General features: G+C 61.0%; 2 protein-coding genes across 2 annotated transcripts; one reads left to right on the top strand and one right to left on the bottom strand.

Annotated features, from left to right (window-relative positions):
- Positions 1-1,184: 1,184 nt before the first annotated feature.
- On the bottom strand, positions 1,185-3,371 carry LOC139590490 (interferon-induced transmembrane protein 2-like). Its single transcript, XM_071428155.1, has 3 exons — positions 3,022-3,371; positions 2,132-2,480; positions 1,185-1,722 (listed from the first exon to the last, which is right to left on the bottom strand). Exons 1-3 carry the CDS (start codon positions 3,078-3,080, stop codon positions 1,531-1,533), a joined length of 600 nt encoding a protein of 199 aa, XP_071284256.1. The 5' UTR covers positions 3,081-3,371; the 3' UTR covers positions 1,185-1,530.
- An 874-nt stretch (positions 3,372-4,245) lies between these two features.
- Positions 4,246-23,409, top strand: B4GALNT4 (beta-1,4-N-acetyl-galactosaminyltransferase 4). The gene is made up of 20 exons (XM_071428156.1): positions 4,246-4,592; positions 11,345-11,451; positions 13,040-13,153; positions 13,231-13,326; positions 13,557-13,647; positions 13,977-14,077; positions 14,382-14,449; positions 14,794-14,872; positions 16,095-16,161; positions 17,533-17,676; positions 17,846-17,955; positions 18,207-18,307; positions 18,544-18,626; positions 19,209-20,430; positions 20,539-20,846; positions 21,007-21,160; positions 21,477-21,549; positions 21,647-21,800; positions 22,013-22,139; positions 22,617-23,409. Exons 1-20 carry the CDS (start codon positions 4,442-4,444, stop codon positions 22,729-22,731), a joined length of 3,465 nt encoding a protein of 1,154 aa, XP_071284257.1. The 5' UTR covers positions 4,246-4,441; the 3' UTR covers positions 22,732-23,409.
- Positions 23,410-24,866: the final 1,457 nt, after the last annotated feature.

The raw sequence follows: 24,866 nt of genomic DNA on the forward strand, positions 1-24,866 counted from the left end.
CACGTGTGGCAGCCCCGAGGATCCCGCCCTGCCAGCCTGTGACAGGGACCCCTGGTGCTTGGTGTGGCTCCCTCTGGCCGCAGTTCCCTCCCCTGCGGGATGAGGAGGGAATCCGGAGCACAAAGGCGAGGGAGCTGCCGGGCTGGGATGAGCTGGATAGTGAAAGTGGAGGATGCGCATGCCGGCCGGGTGAGACACGGAATTCACCCCCTGCTTCCTGCTGCGGGCAGATGGGCAGCTGTGCCCAGGCAAACCGGGCTCCAGGCACGTGGGATGGGGGCTGTGAGCATCCCACAGAGGATCCCAGCTCCCCTGGCTGCAGGGGGAGATGGGCAATCCAGCCCCGGTGGGGTGACTGGGGATGGAGGCACAGAACGCACCTGCCCCTTCCCTCTGGGAGCCTCTCCAGCCCTGCTGACCCTGCTCAGTCCCATTCCAGCTCATCCTGCTCAAGCCCTTTGCACATCCTGCGCCCCCAAAGCCACCTTGTCCTCAGCTCTGCTTGCTGCCAGCCCGTCCTGAGGGCTGGAGAGGACGGGGGTGCTCCTGGTGACACCCAGCAGGGATCAGGTTCCACCCTCACCCTCGGTGTGTGACCCTTCCAAGAGCTTCACTGCCCGTGCGGATGCAGGATCCGGGTTCAGGGTGCCTGGGGTGTCCCCTGAGCAGCGTCTCCGTGATGGGGGACGGTTTCCACCTCCCTCGGGTGTCTCTGACACATTTTATGAAAATCCTTTTGCTAGGATTTTTCTCCTGAGAAGCCTCAGAAAAGAAATGTAAACAATAATTATCTGCTGCTGTGGAATGTGGCAGGTGCCTCTGATTGGTCTCACGCTTGATTGTTTCTACTTGATGACCAGTCACAGGTCTAGCTGTGTTGTGTCTCTGGTCAGTCACAAGATTTTGTTATCATTCCTTTCCTTGCTGGCCTTCTGATGTCTCCTTTCTCTTTTTGTATAGTTTTAGTATATAATTTTCTTTTAATATAATATTTATCATAAAATAATTAACCCAGCCTTCTGAAATATGGAGTCAAGATTCTCATCTCTCCCCTGGTCCTGGGGACCCTCAAACACCACCTCCCCCAGGCACATCCCACAGGCTGACCCTGTTTCTCATCCTGCCAAGCTGCTGCAGAACAAGCCCCAAACCACATCCTCAATGATACAAAACCAAGACACGGCAAAAGTGAAAGAAACTTTTATTTCAGGGGAGCAGGGTTTCTCTGAACTGGGCGCTTCTCCTCAGAACTGTTTTGAGGAGGCAGCTGGGGCTCCAAGCAGGCTGTGGCAGGGTTGGGGTGCTCAGCTGCTCTCTGGGGCGCCTTGTCCATCCCCAGACGGCTCCAGCCAGGGCAGCCACCACAAAAGCTCCGGGTGGGGAGGGACGAGGGACAGGAGAGCAGCAGGCTCCGGGTGAGGCACGTGGATTGGTGGATTGTCGTGGATTGTCATGGATTGTCATGGATTGTGGCTCCAGCCCCGGGCTGGCGCCGGGGAGGGAAGCACAACCCACGGGCAAGGAGGGCACTTAAGTGGGGCCGTAGCTGTACCCGTAGGGTTGGCGGTGGCTGAAGACCCCGGCGATGGCCAGGGAGACGAAGACAATGACAATGACGACAATGAAGATGTTGATCACCAGGGCTGTGATGTTCAGGTACTTGGCCGTGGAGCCGTAGCTCAGGGCCCCGCTGTAGTCACCCAGCACTTTGCGGTCCCTGGACTGGGGGCAGGCAGAGGCAGAGTCAGGGGCGATGGTGTTGGGGGTGTCCCGGGGCGCTCAGAGCTGTGAGAGAGGTCCTGGAAGCGCCAGACCGGGCTGCACCCTCCCCAAAACACCGGGGGTACCCTGAGGTGCCCACTGCCCTCGCTGCCCCAAAGCCCGGCCGTCTGCAGAGCTCCCAGCCGGGACTCCCTGGGGTCAGTGCTCCATGAAGAGGGGACTCTGTGGGGTCCCTGGGGCACCCTCTGGTCTGGGGTTTGTGGGGCCCACGGGTCACCCTGGGACCGGGAGCTCAGTGGGGTCCATGGGGCGTCCCGGGCTGGGAGCTCGGTGGGTGTCCCTGAGCTCCGGGGCTCGGTGGGTGTCCCCGCGGCCGCCCCCACCCGCGGTGTCCCCCCGGGCTCCCCACCTTGACGGAGAAGACGAACGCCAGGAGGCCGAGGCAGCAGAAGTTCCCGTACAGGGTGGTGAACAGGGACCACACCAGGTGGTCCCGGGGCGGCGGCGGCTGCTGCTGCGTCTCCTCCACCATCACCGTGGTGCTCCGGGGCATCTCCTCCATGCTCACCTCGGTCGGCAGCACCTCGTAGGGCGGAAGTGGCGGCTGCATGGCTCGGGCTTGGGGACAGCTGTGGCGGCACCTGGTGAACGCGTGGTGCTCCGGGAGGTGGAGGCGCCGCGGGGCGGGCGCAGCGCCGGCGGTTTCGTTTCCTCGAGATTTCGGACGGAGCGGGAATAGACCGCCCCTCCGGACGCCCCTGTAAGGACATAGGAGACTCCTCCTCGGCGCCGGGGAAAGCCCGGGCCACCTTTCCTCGTTCCTTGCTTAATCCTTCTCTTTACTCATTTTCCTGCTTCTTTTGTTGCCCCTTTATTGCCGGCTTCCTTCCTTACCTCCGCCTTTACCTGTTCTTTGCCCACTTTTTGCTTCACCGTTTGCTTTCCCTTTTCTTTCTTTACCCCTTGTCTCAGTGTCCCTTTCCTTGTCACCTTTTTTTGCCCCCATCCTACCTTCATCCTTTATTCCATTCTTTCCCTTCTTTTTTTTTTGCCACCTGTGTTGTCCCTTTCTTCCCTTTTCCCCTGTTTTGTCCCTTCTTTGCCTGCTTCTTTCCTCACCCTGTTCTTTCCTTCCCCTTTCTTTTTTTCCTCACTTTCCCCCCTTTCTTTGCCCCCTTCATTTCCCCTTTTTTCCTTTAGCCCCTTCATTATCCCCTTTTTCTTTTCCCTTCTTTCCCACTCTTTCTCTGTCCCTAATCCCTGGGAAATCCCCAAATCCTGCTGGAGCCCCAAGCCCACCTCCATCTCCCACAAACACAGGCTTGAAGCCAGGGGGTGCCACTTTTTGGGGATGCCATTTGGGATCCCTGGAAAGCTCGGGCTGCACGCCCTTAAAGGAATCCCGCTCTCAGGCTTTGCGGTGTGCTTGGGCTGTGTTAATGCGCCGGAATCCGCAGGATACGTTGTCCTGGAACCTTTTCCTGGCAACTCCGGGAGTGTTTCCGATTAAATAAACCGAACGAGCATGGCCCCGCCCTGGAAATTGGGATTTGGTTTCTTGGAATCGCAGCCCAGGGCATTGGTGCCCTCTAGTTTCCCCAGCCGTGAGTGTGTTTCTTCCTTTAATGACTGATTTCTACCGTGCTTTCACCCCTAGCCCGAGCCGCAGCAGGGCGGGGACGCTGCCTCAACCTGTGGGAGTGCAGAGGAGGGAAAAAGTCCCGTTATTTTCCAGCCCTGAGCTGCAGGGGGAAGAACCAGCCAGCAGATCGGGGCACCGAGCTGCGGCCGGGCTGAGCAGAGGGCACAGAGCCGTGACCCCGGGGTCTCTGCATCCAGCCGGGGGGATCCTGGCGATCCCGGCGCCCAGCAGGGAGGATCTGGGGATCCAGCCCCCATGGGACTCGCAGCGAGTGGGAGTCGGGGGGGTCGCTGCCCCCCATGGGATCCCCACACCCAACGGGGGGATGCTCCCGGGGATCCCCGCACTCATCTTCCCGGGATAATCCCGGGATCCCGCCCCTGATCCCGGGGATGCCCGCACTCATCTTCCTGGGACGATCCCGGTGGGGTCCGTGCCTGCGGGTAGCGCCCCCCTGCGGACCGGTCCGGGCGCTGCAGCCCCCGCCACTGACGGGCGGGAACGTACCATCCACGCCCCGGGGGGGGGGGTCGGGGGGCGACCCTGCCGAAGCCTCCGTCACTAATCGCGCCGACCCCTCCGACCCCTCGGTGCGGATACCCCGTTCGGTTCCGCCTCGTCGCCGCCCCGCTCTCCAGCCGCGCAGGGTCGGGGGCAGCCCCGGTGGCTCGGTTCTCCCCCGCGCCCCTCATGGTCGCGCCCGCGGCGCCCCCTGGGGCTGCCGGACCGTTGGCGTGGAGACGCGCGGCGCCTCCGCAGGCCCCGCCCTCTCGGCGCGCCCATTGGCGGAGAGCCCGCGGCGGGCGCGCTGCGATTGGCCAGCAGGGCCGTCGCTCCTGGTCGGGGGCGTGGCCGCGCGCAGCGCCCGCTCATTCATTCCCCCCGCGGGCGCGGCGCGGGGGGGGGGCGATGCACCGGCGGGCCCGGGGCCGCCGAGCCCCGCACCGAGCCCCGGCCCCACGAGCCGCAGCCGCCCCGCGGCCGGCCCGGAGCGCGCGGGCTGGACGGGCGGGGGGCCCCATGGGCCGGGGTTAGCCCGGCGGTGGTGGCGGCGGCGGCGGCGATGCGGGCGGCAGGATGCCGCGGCTCCCGGTGAAGAAGCTCCGGAAGCAGCTGAAGCTGCTGCTGCTGCTGGCGCTGCTCACCTCGGCCGCCTGGTTCACCTACCTACACATCAGCCTGGTGCGCCAGGGCCGCGCCCTGCGCCTCCCCTTCGCCTACGGCAAAGGTAACGGGGGCGAGGGGGTCCCCGGCAGCCCTCGGAGCGGGGCCTCGGGGGGCTTTGGGGATCCCCAAGGGATGGTGGGTCTCCCCCGCCACTCCGGGGTACTGGAGCATCTGGGGTTTGGGGGTCCCCAGGGAGCGCCGGGGCTCCCCCCGCACTGTGCTCTCACAGCACCTGGGGTTCGGGGGTCCCCGAGGGGTTTGGGGGTCCCCCTGCCACGCTGGGGACCCGGAGCACCCCCCCTTTGCAGCGCTGCGCTTCTGTCCCGCATCACTCGCGTGGGTTTGGGGCGAGCGGGATCCCTCCGTGGGCTCCGCGCCCCGGCGTTGGACCTTCGGGAGGAGGGGACAGCCAGGAGGGCCCCCAAACCGGCCGGGACATTCATTGTCCCCCCTCGAGCCGCTCCGTCCTCATTTTTCCACCCGCTGCCTTGGCTGAGATGACAAAGAGGCCATTTATAGGCGCTCGCCCTGCTGGAAGGGACAATCTCTTCTCTCCCATCCCTTCCCAACGTTCCCATCCTTTCCCAACCCATCCCATCCCATCCCATCACTTTCTCAGCCTGTATTTCTCTACTGCAAAACAAAAAAAAACAAAATTCCATTTTTCTGCCTCCCTCCCTCGGGTAGCGGCCGGGATGGATTCCGGGATGCTCCGGAGGGACAGGTGCCCCGAGGCTCGGTTCGTGTCCAGCCGCTCCCGGTTTTCCCGGGCCAGATGTGCCTGGGCAGCCCGGGGAGGCACAAAGCCACTCGCGATATTTGCCGGGTGAAACTTGAGCCGTGGCGTTCTCGCTGGGACCGACCTCGCCTAAAAAATTTGTCCTAAAAAACGCCAAGGGGCCGGGATGTGGCGCCTGTGGAAGGAGGGAAAGCCTTTCCCGAGGGGGTCCCAGCGGTCCCGGGGGTTGGCAAAGCCTCCCGGTTGGAAAACCCAAAGTTTCCGAGCGGAGCAGCAGCATGAGCCTGCAAAATTTTGGGCCTTACGGTGAAATCGGGATAATGGGAATGAGCGAGGCAGGAAATGAGGCTGGGAGGGAGGGAGGGGAGGCAGCGGGGGCTGCCGGCTCCCTGCGGGATCCTCCGTGCCGGGAGAGCCGCAGGGTCTGCCCGGTGCTCCCGGGGCGGTTTTCCCGGTGTTCCCGGGTGGGGTTTCCTTGTATTCCCACCACCATCCCGAGGTGCTTCCCCCTGGCCCCGCTGCTGTTCGGGACGGCCGTGTCTGGGTGGCCTTGGCCGGACCCTGGCTTGGGATCGCTGTCCCCATCCTCGGAACACCATGGATCGGGGTCCCCGCGGGTGTGAGGGGCGAGCCGCGGTTTTGCTGGCGGCAGGATGCACAGGGATGCTCCCAGGTGCCCATCCCTGCTGTCCCTGCGTGCCCTGCATCCCGGCCGGCTCTCGGGAGGCTCCAGAGGTTTTGCTGTGGGAAGGAGGGGGTGCAATGGCTGCAAAGTGGGAATGAGGGGAGAATGGGGTCTCTAGGAGGTGGGGAGAGAGATGAGAGAGATGGGAAAGTACATTGGGAGGGGAAAATGTTGCCCCTTGTCGTGGGGAACACAGGCACCTTCCCTGGCTGAGGTGGGGGATTCTCCAGGGAAAGCTGGACACAGCTGGGATGCTCCTTGCACTGGGATTTTCCAGTGGGGTCCTAAAACCCGGGTGAAGGTGTGGGAAAGGCAGAGTTTAGGTCCCATTCGGCCTTTTTGGACATGAGGTGGTGGAAAGGGGTTGGATGGAGGTTGGGGAAGGGTTTGGCCATGCACAGATGGACCCTCATCCTGCTGCTGCCAGAGTGGGAGAGGCAGGGAGTGTTTTAGGGGGAAAAACATGGAATGGAGTGAAAAAAACAAAACAAAAAATCCCAAATAGGTCATAGAAAATAAACCATATTAAGGAAAAAAAAACTTGTTGCAAGGGTTTAGGGGAAGAGCATCACCCCAAGGGTCTGTGCACCAAAAGGAGCTTGGAGATGACTTTTGGATTTGGCCACCATGAGCCAGGACCTGTCTCTCTGTGCCAGGGGTGCTGCCCACTTAATTAACAAGGAAAAAGGTTAATTACTCATTAAACAGGATGTCAGTGAGTAGCTGGATGCTCTGAAGGCTGCAGGTGCAGGGCATGAGGATTTTAGGCGGTTTTGGGGGGGGTAAAGTGGGGGAGACCCAGCCAGGTGGGGCTGGGAGCATTATCCCAGTGGGATTATCCCAGGGTTCCCCATGTCCCAGCCATTGGTGACACCTGGAGCATCCAGGGGCTGGGCTGGGAGCTGGGCTGGTCCCTGATAAAACACCCCCCCCCTTTTCCTCATCTTCTCCAAGTAGATAATTACCCTTCTCTGGCTAATTGAGCACAGAATTCCTCAGTGGAAATAATGAGGCCATTTCCAGCTCTCCCGGCTGGAAACCCGCTGAGGCAATGGGGTGGAAATGGGGATGTGCCAGGTGGGGAAAGGATGGAAAAGGAAAAAAGAACTGGGAGAAAAAGACAATAACGCCCTGAAGTGGCTGGCAGAGGGGATTTGGGGCTTGGGGTTTGCTGGGGTTTAGCCTGGAGTGAGGTTTTGGGGGATTGGGGCAGCACGGGATGGGTGCTCAAGGGGGCTAAAGCCAGGTCAGGGATGGAGTGGGGCTCTCTCTGCCTGCTGGACATGGCATGGCCTGGGTCACCCCTCTGCCATGGTCCAGAGGGCTCCCAAACCCCCTGATCCCGAGGCAGCAGTGGGATGGATGCTCCGTGTCCTGTCCTTGGCTCTTCTGCCTCCCATCTTTGGGGAGAGCAGGAGGGAGAAGGTTTGGGGTAATGTGTCCCTCTGGGATCCATCTCTGCAGATCCTTTGATTTTAATTGGGAGCCTGGAATGCTGCAGCTGCTGTGGGGCTCATCCTTTCTGTCAGGGATGCCAGGAGCAGGTAGGGAAGGGGATGAGAGAGCCCTTTGAAGATGAAGGGCAGTGGGATTTGGGACTGGGCTGGGAGCTGCTCTTTCTTCTGCTGGCATCACCCCATTCTCCTATCCCTGCTGGGAAAGGCTGGTTTGGGTGTCACTGGGGTCTTTTTTCCACATGGGAATCCCTTCCTGGACAGCCCCAGGCTTCATTCTCTGCTCCTCTGGGGTGCCCAATGGGAAAACTTTGGCACCTACCTGTTTTGGGCTTTTCAGAATCAAAAATGTGACTCTTCAGAGGCACAAGTGGCACCCCAGGGTGGCACCTGTCCCCAGCCTGGCTGTGACCCGGCCCCCTTGGCACCAGCAGGGTCCCCAAAACTGTCCCTTGGAGCCAGGGGAGGTGAGAGATGGCTTTTCCCAAGCACCAGGAGCTCTTTGTGTTGGTGTTTGGAATCTGCCCTGGATCTCCCCTCCATCCCTTCCCCGTGCCTGCAGCTGGGGCCCTCCAGAGCTGCTGTTTTGGAAGGGCTGAGCAGCCTCCTGGGGTGTCAGTGGCCTTGGCACTGGCAGGACACAGGGATTCTGGCTGGGTGAGGAGCCAGGTGGGAGCCAGCTGCTGGAAGAGGCTGGAACTGGGATGGTGACCCCACAGGGAATGTGGAGCTCAGAGGCTGGAATGTTTCTGGGGTGAAATGCACCCTAAAATTCCCAGCATTTCACCGTGACCTTCTCCAGAGGCTGCATCCCAGAAAGCCAAATCTTTGTGCTGGGGGCTGTGAGTTGAGCATCATCCCTGTTGGGATGGAGCAGGCTCTCGTGGGAGCTGCTCCAGCTCTCCCTGGGGCTGGAGCAGGTGGGGCTGAGGGGCACTGGGTGCACAGTCAGGGAGTCTGGGAGCTGTCCAATCCTGGGAAGGATTTGAGATGCTGATTATGAGCGTGGAAGTGTCGGGGCTGCCTCTCCTGGTGGGCGTTTGTCAGCTGGAGTGGTCTCATGGCAGCTCCATCAGCAGCCAGAGCGATTCCGCATCGATTTCCATGGCTCCAGCTGAGAGCGCAGCCACGGAGTGGGAAAACAGCAGCACGGGAATGGGGGAGGCAGCAGAAATCCCCCCTGGCTGCTCCAGTTCCCTCTGCAAGGCAGTGACAGCAGTGCCTGGGGGAGGCAGGGCAGGGGTGTCCAGGGTGGTCACAAACCCCATTTCCCTCATCCCCATTGGTGTCACCGGCTGTCACCCAGCCCGTGCCACCACCCTCTGTCAGGGGTTTCTGTCCTGTGTTTCTGTGGCACTGACAGGGGGATTTCTGGTATTGATTCCTTTCTGGCTAACTGTAATTACTCAACATCTCGTTAGGAGGCTCCTGCAGGGATGCTCCTGCCCCGAGGGGGAGATTTTGGGAATGGAACCTTTGGGTTTAAGGAAGGCACCGCCACCACCTCTGCTGCAGCTGTGTCGGGGTTTAAATGTCACCTCCCCCCCTCCACGTCGCAGGGCTTGGAAAAGGGCCAGGAGAAACCCCTGCCTGGAAGAAAGGAGCTGTGTTTGGAGCTGGGGAGGAGGAGGAGGGAGGTGGGATGTGAAAGGCTCTCTGTGCTTCCCAACGGAGTTACAGGGCTGGGATAATGGGATACGCTTCTCCCATGGGAGGCATCGCTCCGTGCCCTGCCTGGGTCCCTGGTATCCGTGGCCTCCTCCCTAGGATGAGGATCCTGGCTCCCTGTCTGGAGGCTGCTGTGACTCAGAGCTGCTTTGTGCCATGGTTTGTGCTTCCTGCCCCCTCCTCGCTGCTCCCAAAGCATCAACGTCGCTCCAGGGAAGAGCTTTGAGTGCTTCCCTCCCTTCCCTGAGCATCCCCAGCCCACTGGCAGTGGTCCCTGCTTGCCCTCAGAGCTTCCCCTGTCCCTGTCCTGCCCTCTCTGGTCCTTGAGGGAGGCTGGCCGAGGGAATGGACGCAGCAGTGCTGCTCTGCATCCTGCTGGGATGCTGGGAGGAGCTGGAATCATTCTTCCTCTTCTTCTGCCTCTGAGCTGCTCCTCCCGCAGGGCTGTGGTTGGGACCGAGGAACTCGGGATTTTTGGGAGCAGGGATGCTCATTGGCACCAGGCACTGCCCATCCCCACCCCTTATCCCTGTGGCACCAGTTCCCAGGTCCCCCCAGCCTGACCAGAAGCCACTTTCCAATATTTAAATTGCCAGGGAAGCCCAGAAGCCTTTTCTGGAGCGTTGCTGATGCTTTTGCTCCTCCCTGGATGTGGGAGCCCCTTGGAAGGGATGGGGAGCAAGCAGGGGGCTCGTGGCTCTGGGACCTGAGAGCTCCAAGGATGAGCCTGCCCAGCTTGGATTTATTCCTGGTTTTTACCCAAATAATCTCCCACCAGTTCACAGTCCTGACATGGAGGAGAGTGAAGCAGGATGGCCACATCCAGCCATCCCAGGGATGCTGCTGGCTCAGGTTGCCATCCAGGGAATTCTGTCCATGGCAAATCCCACAGGATCCCACTGGAGTCAGGTTTATCTCCTCCAAGGCTGGGAGAGACTCCCTGAGCAGGTACCACAGAGCCACTCCCAGCCCTGGGCAGGTCCCCTGGGGACGCTGAGCTCCTCCTGGCCGTGATGGATGCTCAGATCAGAGTGCTGGGAATGTGGGAATGCCGCTGTCCGTGTGTGCCGCTGCTCCCATCACCCTCCTGCCCTGGGAAGAGGGAAGGATGGCTGCGGGAAGGAGGCTGGGCGAGGGGAGGGAGCAGCCTGGGGAGCTGCCAGGAGCCAGCTGGGGCTGCCAGGGGCTGAAGAATGGCTGGGAGCAGAAGAAGGGGCTTTAGAGCTTAATTTCCTGTCCCTGCCGTGGGGATGGGATTTGTGCTGCCATCTCCAAGGAGACGCCGGCTGCGCGGCCGCTGGAATACCAATGGTGTGGGAGGCGGGGGGCTCCGGGCACCCCCAGCCCCTCCCTGGCCCTGGCAGTCACTGAGGCTGTTCCATTCTGGGGAGTGGGAGCCCCCAGGAGTTGCTGGGGGTGGGAAGGAGGGTGTGGAGGCACAGGGACATCTTTCCATACCCTTGGGAATGGGTCCGTGAGCCCTTTCCTGCAATTCCCATGGTGGGGGGGGTCACCGCTCAGCACACCTGGGGCTCCCCCTCATTGCTGGTTTTTGGGGAGCCTCAGGTGTTTGTGGAGGTGGTTCTTGGACACCCACCTCTCCAAGCATTGCCTCGAGCTTCCCTTGACTCTGGATTGAACTGTGGATCCCCCAGGGTTTTGGGGCTGGCAGAAAAAGAGGATGCCCCCCCCAGAGTAACATTTTCCAGGTCTGCACTGTTGTTTTGGGAGAAGTGGGTGTAGTTTAAAATTGCCTGCCCAAGGAAAAGGAGCTGCAGAGGGGAGTCAAAAGTTGGGGATAATTAACTCAGCACATTAACGAAGCTGATGGGTCTGGGAACAAGATTTTGATGTGAGCGTGATTTTGAAGAGGGACATGGTTTGAGGGGATGGTGTCTGGGGGGGTTTGGGGCTGGTGTGCTCTTGGCAGAGCTGTTGAATGCTTCGGGAGAGCTGGGATTTGGAGGGGCAGGAAGCAGGGATGCATCCCTGAGGATGGAAGGGGAGCAAGACCCCAGCAGCTCATCCCAGTATCTCTTATGTAAAGGGCTGGGAGCTGTGGGGGGTGTAATTAAACCTGCTGCTGATGAGCTGCTGCAAAGCTGCTTAGTGCAAATGGAATGAGGGGAATTGCAGCCAGGGCCCCCTTTCCGTGTCCCTGTCCCCCAGTGCCAGCACCTCCCTTTCCCGGTGCTGGGGACAGGGGTGTCCCTAGGAGAGGTGCAGGGTGGGGGGCTGTGCTATGACCCCACTCTGCTCCCTGGCAGATGGAGAGAGGCCGGGGGAGGTGACGGATCCCGGGAGGCGGCCGGCGGCCCCGGCACGGCGCAGGAAAGCCGAGGATTCCAGCGAGAGCCGCGAGGAAGATCCCATGGTAACGGGGCAGGAGGGGCCTGGGGAGGTCACTGAGGGCAGAGTGCTCCAGGTCTCGTCCAGCTGAGGGGATCCAAGGGTTTGGGGGTGCATCAGAGCCTCAGGTTCTGCCCAGCAGCTCTCACCGTGGAAAAACCCTCTAATATCCCATTGAAACGGGGTGGGATATCCCCCCCCCCCCCATATCCCACACTGTGCTCCATGTGCCCTGTCACAGCTTCCCTGGGCATGGCCCAGCTTCATCTACTCTGCAATTCCTGCTGTTCTGGGCAAAGCCACCTGCTCTTGTGTGTTCTGCTCTGTCCTGGACTGGAGAGCCACTAAACCCCAGGTGGAACCTCCAAGCAGGAGGCACTTGGAATTGTAGCCACAGGACACCCTGCTGTGCCCTGTCCAGCAGGTCACCAAGCCCCTGTTGAAGGCCCTGCTGTCCCTGTCCAGCAGGTCACCAAGCCCCTGTTGAAGGCCCTGCTGTCCCTGTCCAGCCTGTTGTCACCAAGAGGCCTCCTAGCAGGGCAGCCAGGTGGGATGGAGGAAGGGGGAAGCCACAGGGAATTCCCTGCCCTATCCCAACTCCTCAGAAATAAGGGACAGATGGACAAAGGAGGCACAGGCTGGTGCTGGGTAAGGACAGAAGGCACGGCAGGAATTGCATCCTGGCTTTTCCTGAGAGGAGGGAGAATCCTTCCAGTGAGCCTGGCACAAAACCCTCCCTCCTCCTGAGGTCTTCCAAGGGCACTGCTCCCTCCTCCGGGGCTCTAATGAGTTTGTTTAGGCAGTTTGCTAATTATTTCCCTGGCACTGTGCATCCAAATGGGCTGTGCTGTGGTGACAGTGCCGTGCCTGCCCTGGGGGTTGGAGGAATGGAGGAAGAGGGGGATGATGCTCTGGGGAAGCTGAGGAAGAGGGGAATGCTCTGGAGGGGCCCCAGAAGTACCTGGCTCTTCCTTGTCACCCATCAGCGAGCTGGAGGCAGGTAAATGCTCACTTAATCTCTAAATTATGAGATACAAGCAATGGGATTAACCTAATCCCCTTTAAAGGAAGAGGGGGAGTGGATAGGCATCCTGCTACCTCTGTGCTTTTAGAAAAAGAGCCCAAAATTCCAGCAGCCCCCAAGACTGGCCAAACATTTTGGATGAACAGAAAACTCACTGTTTTGGAGCAGTTTTGGCAGAGGAAGGGAAACAAGTTTAGCTGGAACATTTTGAAACTGCTGCCTGGGACACCTTGCCAATATTTTTGTGCCTCCTCCTGCTTTCCTTTGCCCTGAGCCGTGAAATCTTTTGCCTTGGTTAGGCAAGGCTCAGAATGAGGTGTTTAGATCGTGGAATCCTGGAATGGTTTGGGGTTGGAAGGGATCTTAAAGCCCATCCAGTTCCAGCCCCTGCCCTGTCCAAGGGCAAGGACACCTTTGGCTAGCCCAGGTTGCTCCGAGCCCTGTCCAACCTGGCCTTGAGCTTTTCCAGGGATGGGACAGCCACAGCTTCTCTGGGCAGCCTGTGCCATGGGTGCACAGAGACATCCCACAAGCACAGGACGTGCTGGCCCTGATCACCCATCCCTTCTGTCCCTTTGTGCCTCCACAGAGCGACGGGCAGGACGTGGATGCCTGGTTTTCCAGAGGCCAGCAGCGCTCCAGCCGAGCCAGCGCCCACCCCAAACTCAACCTGACCAAGCAGGCCTTGCCCTGGAACGAGCAGGTGGGTGTGGGCAGTGGCCTGGGAGGGCATGGGGGAGGAGGAGGAGCCCCCACTCAGCCCCCTCTCCTCTCCCACAGTACAAAGGGAAGGCAAACCTGCACGTCTTCGAGGACTGGTGTGGCGGGGCCGTGAGGCACCTGAGGAAGAATCTCCACTTCCCGCTCTTCCCCCATGTGAGTCCTGGGACAGGAGCTTGGGGGCTGGTGGGAGGGTCCACACGTCCTTCCCTGGGTGCCCACTGCTCCTCCTCGGGAGCTTGGCTTGCAGGGCTTGGCTTGGGGAGGTGATTCCCAGCTGGAGGAGAGGTGGGTGATGATGGGCCCCCTCTGTGGGTGTGGGAGGCTGGGGTACCATGGAGGATGTGATCCATGGAGGAGGTGATCCATGCCCGTCTCCTCGGCAGACCCGCACCACGGTGAAGAAGCTGGCTGTGTCTCCCAAGTGGAAGAACTATGGGCTGAGGATTTTTGGCTACATCCATCCCTTCAAGGATGGTGAGTGATGGAGCGTGGCCTTTTCCCCCACGCAGCAATGTGGAGACGCTGTGTCCTTCCCCTTCCTGGCCACAGGAGCACAGAAAGGCTCTTGGAGATGGTCCCCAAATCCTGGCTCCTGGGTAGGAGGGTCCTTCTGGAGCAAAGCCCCTTTTTCCTGTGGCTTTGACGGGAGGCAAAGCCCTGATCCCATCCAGGACAGAGCCATGACATGAGGTCTGGGGTGGCCCCATCCCTGTTCCCCATCTCACCACAAGGCAGTAGGATCAATCCCACACCACAAGAGTCCCCGTGTCCCTCGTGGTGACCCTCTCCATGGCTCTCTGCAGGGGATTTCCAGTTTTCTGTGGCATCAGATGACAACTCAGAGTTCTGGCTCAGCTCTGACGACAGTCCCTCCAATTCCCGACTGGCTGCATTTGTGGGCAAGGTATGGCATCACCTCTGCCTTGCCCTGTTCCAGGGGCAGGGATCCACGTGTGCCTGTGCTGGGGGCAGCTCTCCTGCCTCTCTGCTCCTTTGGGAATGCCAGGCTGTTTCAGCCTGCTCCCCTCCCTGGCCAGGCCTGGCTTGGCTTCCAAAGGAGCCCCTTGGTCCCTTCTTGGTTGGAGCTGGCAAAGACCAGGAGATTTAATATTTATTCCTGGATTTCCCTGGGTTTAATTCCTGTAACGGGGAGCTGGTGGGCTTTGGTGTGGTGTCCTGCTGCTCTCATGCTCCTCCTTCCTTCCCAGCTGGGCACCGAGTGGACGGCGCCGGGGGAGTTCACCAAGTTCAGCTCGCAGGTGTCCAAGCCCCTGCGGTGAGTGTGTCCGTGTGTCCGTGGGGATCATCCCGTGGGGATGGAGTCTGGGACGTGCAGGTGCTGCCTCTGACCTCCCTGGGCTGTGGTCCTTTCCCAAAAGGCACGTGGGGCTGGGCTGGACCCCAGATCCATGGTTAGAAGGGGTGGGTGATGAGATGAGGCCAGGGATGTCACAATGTCCCCCCAATCCCACAAATGCCCTCAGCAGTGGGATGGGGAGCAGACACCCTCCCCAGCTCCCTGTTTCCTTGCCTCAGGAAGGTTTTACCCACCCGTGGGCAGGAAGGGAGGCATTCCCAGGCTGGCCCTGGGCTCTGACAGCTGTGTCCCCTCCCCTGCAGCCTCATGTCCTCCCGACGTTACTACTTCGAGCTGCTGCACAAGCAGGATGACCGGGGCTCGGACCACGTGGAGGTTGGGGTGAGTAAATGCCCACCCCTCCATGCCAGGCTCCTTCCAGGACCAGAGAGCCAGTGCCAGGGCTTTTCCCATGTGTGTCCCCTAGGGTTTTATCCTGGAGCAAAGCCAGGTTTCCCCCTCCCACAGCTGCCAGTGGGGACAAGTCAGTGTCACTGTTTCCCTGGTCATTCCAGCACTGGGATGCACGGAGTGGTGTTCTCCTTTCCTGCTGGTGGTCCTGCCATGGACTCCCATGAGCAGGAAGAGCCCAGACAGGCAGGTCCCACCTTGCAGGCTGCATTCCAGCAGCCTGAGAGAGAGGTGGCCCTGACGATGGAGCCATTCCCTGTTTTCTTCGTTTTCCCCCTTGGAATTACCATGGGTTTCGAATCTGAACTTGCCTGCCTTGGCAGCACAGCCCTGGCAAAGCCTGGAGCGTGTGTCAGGGGCTCAGGCTGGCTGAGGGCAAGATGTTGGCTCGTTAGCAAAGGTTTCCTTTCTCCCAAGAACTCATTAATCACTGGAATAAAACTGGTGCCAGGAAAGCATCAGGGAGGCCAGCTACACCCCTTCCTCGCTGGCTGCCTCCCTCCCTCTCTCCTCCCCATCCCCTCTATCCCGATAAGATCTGCGTTTCTTTGGGCAAAAACAAATAGTGGGGAAAGCAAAATAGATGGGGGAGATGTTTCTGAGATGGGATGTTTTTGCTGGAGGGAAGGAGTGAAGCCTTTCAGCCTTGCAGAAAAACCTCTCAGCTGTGAAGAGAGAGACAACAACAGCATCCACAACAAAAGCAGGACCCTGATGTGTCTTGCCCCGGGGGCATTGAAGGGCTTGTCCCGACAAGGGCTTCAGACTGGCTTTTAAAATGCTGGAGTTAAATCAGGGCAGGCAGCTCTGGGGACCCTCTTAAATCAAGGCAAACTCTTCTTTATAAAGCACTGGAGTGAGGAAAGGAGCCCTTTGGTCACAGGACTTGTGACAGTCCCAGAGGGAACCAGCATCAGCCTGTTTCCTACCCACAGGAGCCTTTCCCTCTCCAACCCTGCAGAGATCCCTCTTAATCCCAAACCCTGTGGGAAATGGGGCAGGATCAGCCCTCTCTCTTGCTCCTCTTCTGCAGGGAAGTTTCTGGGAGCTGTGCACAGGGAGGACCCATCCTGGGGTGCTGGGGTTGGGCAGCTGCATCCTGACCCCTGCCACCCCCCTGCTCATTCCCCATCTGCTTTTATTTTTTTCCCAGTGGCGAGTTTTCCTCCCCAGCCTGAAGTTTGAGGTGATTGACTCCTCCTACATCTCGCTGTACACAGGTAAGGGCCAGGTGCCACAGCCAGCAGGCTCTCCAGGGGCTGCACGTGCTGGGAGAGATGGGAAGGAAAGCAGAACCCCCAGGAAATTGGGTCCTGGGGGGACATCTCAGCCTCTGAATCCCCCCACTGGATTTCTGCCTGGTGTAAGGAGGGCTGCAGGGGCTGCAGCAGGTAGGATTGATGCTGGGAGCAAGATGAGATGCTGCTAAAAATGGGATGTGGAATCAGCACAGCGTGGAAGCCCAGCTCTGCTGGTGCTCCAGCCTTGTCCTGCCTGCCAAGACCCCTCTGGCTCTGGGGCCTGGCCCTGAGTTACGAGGAGCTGTCGTGGAAGCGGGGATGGATGGCAGAGGGTTTAATTAAATCTATAGATCTTCTGCTTCCTGCCCCTGCCCTGGCAGCAGGGAAGGCTGTGATGGATGGGCCCTGCCCCGGCGCTCCGCACGGAGCGGGAGCGGCCATCACTCCTGCTCTGGGAGGTGTCGATAAGCAGGAGGGGGCAGGCAGCAGGCAGCATCCCTGGGGACAAGAGGGATGAGGGGTGCCAGTGGTGCTGATGCAGGTGCCCATGAGATGGATGATGTGCAGATAAATCCCTGTCCCTCAGCACCGGCTCTTCCTGCTTCTCCTTCCTGCTTCCCGGCTCCCTCTGACCCAGCAGCACCCTGAGGCAAAGCCATGTCAGCCCTGGGGAGCCCCTCCCTGCTGGGGGCTGCCAGCAGCAGGCAGAGCTCCCCTTTCCTTCCCCTTTCCTTCCCCTTTCCTTCCCCTTTCCTTCCCTCCTTCCTTCCCTCCTTCCTTTCCTCCTTCCTCCCTCCTTCTGGACTTTTCCAGGGGCTTCAGCCCAACCCCATCCAGCTGCAGGGACACATTTGGGAAGCCTTTCCCTGCTACAAGAAGAAGAATCTGGGGCTTGGGAAGGGGGATCCTGCTTCCCTGTGGCTCTGCAGCAGGGAAGGGAGCACCCATGGGAGCATGGCTGAGGTGACAGGAGCAGGGTGACCTCCTGGGGGCTGATTGGTGGCCAAGGGTGACATGCCACCCTCATGACTGGTAGGAGGCACACCACCTCGTGTTGCAGGTACCTGCAGGGAGGACATCTAAGGTTTAACCCCTGTGTGTCCTTGGGAGTTACAGCCCTGAGCATCCCCTCCTTTTTGAGGCTGTGGTAATCGGAGCAGGAGGCCTGGCTAGGATCAGCTGTGCCCTCGTCCTGTCCTCATTAGTGGATGCAATAATCATTAGGCTGATTAGTCACAGGGTCTCTGAGGTGGCTGGGAGGGCAATATTGCTTTCCCTGGGAGCAGGAGGGGTTGGGAAAGGCCCCTTTGGAGGGTGTTCCTGGGGGCTCAGCCCAGCCCTGTCCCACAGATGAGTCATCCCTGAAGATGAACCATGTGGAGCACATCCCACAGACCTTGGCCAGCCACAGTGGGAGCCACCTCTGGGAGGCCCAGCAGGACGAGCACGGGGCTGACATGCTCAAGGCTGACCCCAGGGACACCTTCTTCCTCAGTGAGTGCCCGAGGATGCATCCATGCTGATCCCTGGCGGGGTTTGGGGGAGGAAAAGGGCTGCTGTGGGCACCTGGGTCATCCCTGCCAGCCTCTGCCCATCTCTTGAGCGGAGGCCTCTTTGCTGGGGTGTGTGGGAACACGTTGGGATGCTCTGGGCTTCTCCACAGCCCCTGCCATCGAGGCGTCCCGCGTGGAGAACGTGCTGGTGCCCTGTGCCTACAGCCCCACCTACGTGGTGAAGGATTTCCCCATCGCCCGCTACCAGGGCCTGCAGTTCGTAAGTGTCTCCCTGGGGACAGGGCCACGCTCCCACGGGCACATGGCAGAGCCCAGGGCAGGGATGTTCCCACCTGGGGAAAATCCAGCAGGAAGCATCCCTTGCTGGAGGGTCGGGCTGAGCTTGCACAGCTCAGCCTGGGAGAGTTGGGGTTAAATCCCTGTGTTTGAAGTCCTGGGGGTCACTTTGGTGTTGGTGGTGGCCTCGGGTCCCCAACGCCTCGGGGTGGCACGGCACCATTTACCCCTCAGGTCTACCTCTCGTTCGTGTATCCCAACGACTTCACACGCCTCACTCACATGGAGACGGAGAACAAGTGCTTCTACAGGGAGTCCCCCCTCTACCTGGAAAAGTAGGTACTAGGGGCTGGGATTTTGGGGTGCTGTGCAGAGGGGGCTGATGTCAGCAGTGCTGAGATGATGCATCCTCAGCTACGTGTCCCTGTCTCCCATGGGAGGGCCACCCCAGGCTGGCTCTTTCCCCATCTCCCGGGCATGCAGCAGCTTGAGTGCTGGCAGCGCTCCTGGATTTGGGAACCTCCTCACTCCTCCCTTCTCCCAGGCCCTCACCCTCCCTCTCCATCCCCAGGTTTGGGTTCTACAAGTACATGAAGATGGATGAGGAGGAGGAGGATCCGCGGCAGCGAGCGTTTCTCTTCCTTGGCCCTGACAGTGAGTCACAGTGAGGCATGGCTGGGCACGGGGCCGAGCTCCCGGCATCCCCGCTGCTGGCAGCTCATCCCCTCGGAGCTGTGGCTCATTGGAGTCACTCCAGCCGTGCCAGAGGCTGCAGGAGGGCTGGGCTGTGCAGAGCAGCATCCCTCAGAGCATCCTGCTCGGCATGACAACAGGCTGATGTGGGGTGTGGGAAGCAGGACACTGGATTGGGATTTGCTCTCCCTCCAGCATCTCTTGGGTTGGCCTTGGCAGTGGGCAGCAGGAACCAGACCCAGCGTGGAGTCTAGGGGTGTCCATGGAGCCTGGGGGTGCTCCTGGGGAGCCAGAGGCTGTTCAGAACCTGCCTTGATCAATTTGCAGCCTGGCAAAGCTCTGGCAGGCCGGTTTGCTCCTGGATGAAGGGGGATTGGTGCTGAGATTTGAGGTGGGGATAAGTTGCAGCAACTGGAGCTGCCAGCCCTGGTGGGCATCCCCTGGTGCCCCAGCTCTGATCCCTCACCTCAGCCACTCTCAGGTTCCTCTCCTGCTGGGATCAGGCTCTGCCTCAGAGTATTGATCTCTGCCTTCGCTCCCTAGATTTCCTGGAGGACGAGGAGGAGGAAGAGGAAGGAGTGGACAGCCCTGAGCCCACAGACGCCCCTCATGAGGCCAAGGAGCGGAGCTTTGGGCCGGCACCCAGAGCCAAAGGGAAGGATCCCGCGCCGGTCACCGGGGCTTACGGAGATGACCTGGACTATTACAGCTTCCGCCGGCAGCGGGGCCGGGCACAGGCCGGGCCGGGCACCCCCGGGCAGCTGGGGGCCACCTGGGGCACCCCTGGGCAGCTGGGGGGCACGTGGGGCACCCCCAGCCCTCCGGCCGCCCTCCAGGGGGATCCTGCGCCAGAGCGGGGCCCTCGCCGGGCGCTCCATTGGCTGCCCCAGGACGAGGTTGAGGAGGATGAGCTGGGGCTGCCGGCAGCGTCTCCAAAGCACCTGGGCCTCCAGCCCCACCTCTCTGTGCCCATCTTTGGTGGCAAAGCCAAAACGCCAGGTCCCAGCAGGCCAGCAGCTCCCAGCGAGGACAAGAAGCCCCGGAAAAGCCAGGAGAAGGTCTACGTGACCCGGCTGCAGCCCGGGAAGCGCAAAGCCCCGGCCCAGGAGCCGGCCTTCCCCGGCATTTTCCTGTATCCAAAGCTTGTGAGGAGAGTCCACCTCCGCTCCAGGACCCCGCAGAAGCATCCCATCGCCCCCAGCAAGCTCCGGGCCCTCCCCGGCCGCCGGAGCCCCTGGCTCCTGGGCAACATCTCCAGGGAGAGGGACCCTGCCAGGCGGAAGAACGGCAGGAGGTGGGAGCGGCCGCCCAAGCAGCGGGTGCTGCCCGGCCTCCTGGCCCTGGGGACCGAGGGGCTCTTCAGCCACGAGGACACGACCCCTGCTCCGGGCAGGACAGCAGCCACTGCCGGCTACAACTCATCCGAGGCCACCCACTCCGAGGGGACGAGGGTGACATCCTTTCTGAAGGTGTCAGAAACCACGGCATCGCAGCAGCAGGAGGGAAAGGGCCAGGAGGAGGAGGAGGATGAGGAGGAAGAGGTGTCGGACTATTCCTACGAGGCGGGGGAGCTGCAGCAGGGCTGGCTGGAGGACTCCATCAACTGGCAGCGGACGTTCAGCGTCAGCTCCGTGGACTTCGAGCTGCTGCGCTCCGACTGGAACGACCTGCGCTGCAACGTGTCGGGAAACCTGCAGCTGGCCGAGAGCGAGGTGGTGGACGTGGTGGCCCAGTACATGGAGAGGCTCAACGAGAAGAACGGGGGGTACGGAGGGAGCGGGAACACCGGCGGGAATTTGAGGGGGTGGGTCCCAGATCGCGGGGAGCAGAGCTCAGGATGGCGGCGATTTCAAGGCTTCTCTTTTCCCGGCAGGATCTACACCCTCCTGAGGATCATCAACGTGGAGAAGCGGCGGGACACGGCGCGGGGGAACCGGTACCTGCTGGAGCTGGAGCTGGCGGAGCGGGGCCAGCGCACGGTGCGGCTCTCCGAGTACGTCTACGTCCTCCTGCACCAGGGCAAGCAGGACGACAGCGCCGAGGCCAACCCCGACGGGCTGGCCCTGGGGGCCACCGAGCCCCAGCCCAGTGCCTGGAGCATCCTCTACGGAAAATCTGTGCTGTGCCGGCCGCTGCGGCTCAGCTGGAGGCAGGACGTCATGGTGCACTTCGTGGTGCCGGGTAGGTGACAGCAGAACGCGGCTCTCCGGGGTCTGTGCTGCTCCCTCAGCAGCCTCCAGCAGGATGGGGGTGGTGTCACCTCTCCTCAGAAGGGGTTGGTTGAGCTGGGGGGAGGTGCTGAGGGTCCCCCCTGTGAGCCTGAGGCATGTGTCTCCGGCAGTGAAGAACCAGGCCCGCTGGGTGCAGCAGTTCATCTCGGACATGGCCGGCCTCTACGGGGCCACGGGGGATGCCAACTTCAACGTCATCCTGGTGGACTTTGACAGCGAGGACATGGATGTGGAGAAGGCCCTGCGGGAAGCCCGGCTGCCCCGGTAACTCCCACCTGCAGCCTCGGGGTCTGGGGGGCTCCCTGCCTGGGACAGGTGCTCACACAGCCTGCTGCTCCTTCCCCACCTGCACAGCCCCTGCCTCGCTGCCCCTCCCTCCTCCTCATTTTTGAGGGTTTAAACTACTTTTCCGTGTGGATTTGGGGGTGCAGAAACTTGACTCTATGGGGGGGACCCTCAGCTTGAGCTGTAGCACCTGGGCTTTCCTGGGAAGGCATCTTTCCCCATGCCGGTTGTTCCTGTCCCCTCCTGGCTGTCCCTGTCTGTCCCCAGTGCTACCTGCCCTGTCCTCTGTCCCCAGGTTCCAGTACCTGCGGCGCACAGGGAATTTCGAGCGCTCTGCCGGGCTCCAGGCCGGTGTGGACATGGTGGAGGTGAGTGAGGACAGGGACCAGCTCTGCCTGTGGCTCCTCTCCCAGGGCTCTTCCTCTCTGATTCCCCTGACCCATGTGTGTGTGTGTCCCCTCCCAGGACGAGCACAGCATCGTGTTCCTGTGTGACCTGCACATCCATTTCCCTGCCAACATCCTGGACAGCATCCGGAAGCACTGCGTGGAGGGGAAGCTGGCCTACGCCCCCATTGTCATGAGGCTGAGCTGTGGCAGCTCCCCCCGTGAGCCCAACGGTGAGCAGGGACCCCTTTCCAGCTGGGAGCACCCCAAAACCAGGCCATCACCTGGTGCACCTCTGCAGGAGCTGGCACAGATGGGGATGGCTGGGAAGAGGGGTTGGGATGGGGAATCCCCGTGGCTCCCAGGTGGTGGGGAGAACACAAAGGGGATGAGATGGGCATTTGGGGGTGCCCCCACCCCTCACCTCATTGCTCCCCCCCTCCAGGCTACTGGGAGGTGAATGGCTTCGGCCTCTTCGGCATCTACAAGTCGGACTTTGACCGTGTGGGAGGGATGAACACGGAGGAGTTCCGGGACCGCTGGGGCGGGGAGGACTGGGAGCTCCTGGACAGGTGAGCCTGGGGTCCTGCAGCCCCTAAACCCCTGGGAGCAGGGTTGGCCACATGGATTTGGGCACATCCATCAAGCTGGCTGGGGGCTCGATGATGGGGTGGTGAAGGGGAAAACTTCCCTTTGGGAAGGCCACGTCCATCTGTCCATCCATCCGGAGCTTTGTCCCTCTGTCCATCCATTTCTTGAACCCCATCCCTTCCTTCCTCCATCCCCTGAGCCCTGTCCCTTTATCCCTCTGTCCCTTGAGCCGCATCCCTCTTTCCTCCATCTGCAGGGAGCCCTCTCCCTCCATCCCTGATCCTTGTCTGTCCATCCATCCCTGAGCCCTTTCCATCCATCCATCCATCCATCCATCCATCCATCCATCCATCCATCCATCCATCCATCCATCCATCCATCCCCTGAGCCCTATCCCTCTATCCATCCATCCCTGAGCCCTATCCATCCATCCCTGAGCCCTGTCCCTCCATCTGCAGGGTGCTCCAGAGTGGGCTGGAGGTGGAGCGCTTGCGCCTCAGGAACTTTTACCACTACTACCACTCCAAGCGCGGCATGTGGAACACCCGCAGCAAGAAGCCCTCCAAGGATTAGTGCCGAGCCCAGCCTGCAGCCCCTGACCCCCGGCACCTGCCTGTCCCCTGCCACCACGGCCACCATGCCACCACGGGGGCACTCACGCCTGCTGTGGCTTTCCTGGGGAGGGGGAGCCCTGGGGAGGGCCAGGGTGGTGGCAGTGGTTTTGTCCTTAAGGGTCTAATTTAGTCAGCAATGAATTCATTAACTCCTTAGTGCTGGTGGGTCCTGGGGGCTTTGCTGGGTCCTGGAGGGCTGTGCCAGGCTGGGGACACTGGAGGTGGAATTGTGACATCCAGGATTGCTTTGCAGCTCCTTTCCTGCGCTGCCCCTCCCTGAAATACCCAGTACCTCGTCCCCGTGTCAGGCTGGGGAGCTGAGCTTTGGGGAGGGCTAAGAACCCACGGGGGCTGCCCAAACCCTCCTGTTCCCCTTCCAGGACCCACAGAGGGAGGGGGGTCAGGCACTGGGGACACTCTGTGGGTGGGGGGCAGAGCCCTGAGGCTGGCACTGCCCGTGCCGGGGGGGGCTGGGCTGGGGTGGGACAGGCAGAGCCTGGAGCAGGTACGGGCAGATGACATTTCCAAGCTAATTTCTGTGAAATTATGAGGTAGGAAGCTGTTTTCAGGAAGTTTTTGTCTGTTTGGTTTGGTCTTTTTTTTATTCTTAAAAAATTAAAATCAATGTCTTGGCTGAGATTTCCCTCTGCTCCATCACCCCCACACCTGGACAGGGATGCAGGGCATGGGAGCCAGGCTGGCCTTTGTCCCTTGGTCCCCTCTCTGGGGTGGGAGTGGGCAGCAGCATTCCGTGCTGTTTCCATGCAAGGAGGAGGAGGAGGCTGCGCCCTGTTTGATGCCCGGCCACACGCCCGGGCTTGCTGAGCCTCCGCCCCACACCTGGGCTCCACCCAGCTCCAGGGAGGGCTGCCCTGGTTCCCTGTGCTCCTGCATGTCCTGGCACACTTGTCCCTGCCCACCCCTGTCCCAGCCCTGTGCTGGTGCTTCCCGTGGTGGGTGTCTCAAGGGTTCTGTCGTGTCCCACCTGCCAGGGGCTCCTGCTCCTCAGCCAGGTTCCCTGTCTCTCAAATCCCCTGGGCTCCTCCCTCAAATAGTGTTGGATTTCCCTCCAGGTGTTTCATGCTTACTCTGAGCATCCCGAGTTTGAGGTGAGGGTGGAAAAGGGGGGGCTCAGCCACCCATGTGCCATCAGCAAACAGCCACAGTTGGGGGCTTTTTGTCCCAAATTTGGTAGCTGTGGCCCCAGGCTCTGTTGGGAAGGGATGGTCCTGGCAGGCAGGAGTTGTTTCTCCCCTCTCCTTGCCCTGCTCCCTGCTTTTTTGCAGCACTTTGGGAAGGCTTTGTTGTGGGTGAGGGCTGTGCCCGCTGCGCTGGGAGCTGCTCTGTGGCTGGGCAGAGCGGGTGGCCCCGCGGCCCCCGGGCCACCAGTCCCATCCCAAAACCTTCCTGGCCTTAGGCACAGCTTTTCCAGCAGCTTCCCAGCCCGGAGAGCTGCAAAAGCCACCACCATCAGAGCAGGCTCCGGGCCCAGCTAATCCAGAGCTGGTGCTGGTGCTGGGAGGGGCTGGTGCCAGCAGTGCCATCCCCACTGGTGCTGGGGACAGTTTGGGGCCAGCTGATGGCGTCTGCTTGGGACAGGGCCAGCAGCACAGCGCCGGAGGGTTTGTTTCTCCAGTGATGGCTGAGCTGTGGCCACGGGTTGACACAGGGATCATGGGGATGGCAGGAGCCACAGGGAGCCTCTCCCGCGCCAGGTGTTGGAGCCCCAGGTGACAGCGGGGTGCGGGCAGGTCCCCACTCTGGAGGATCAGCCCTGGCCCTCCTTGCCCTGCGGGGACACTGCGAAGGTGTCGGGGCTTGTCGGGGGCGGTGGAGGCGAACTCCAGCCTGGAGTTCCCTCGCTGAGGGGCTGCTCCAGCCATGGGCCTGAGAGGGGAGATTGTGGAGGCTCCCCCTGACACCCCCGGGGCGACAACAGGCCACATGTGACAGCATGTGGAGGGTCCTGGCACCTCCTGCCCTGCACCGGGCTTTGCCGGGGGGCTCCCTCCTGGCATTCCCTGGTGGGTGTGGGGTGTGGTGGGGGGCCTGGGTTAGTGGTGGTAGGAGCTAAGTGGTGACCCCCCCAAACTG

Source organism: Agelaius tricolor, unplaced genomic scaffold (genome assembly GCF_023055355.1).
Source record: "Agelaius tricolor isolate 1412-34295 unplaced genomic scaffold, bAgeTri1.0.p SCAF_5, whole genome shotgun sequence".
Lineage (NCBI taxonomy): Eukaryota > Metazoa > Chordata > Aves > Passeriformes > Icteridae > Agelaius > Agelaius tricolor.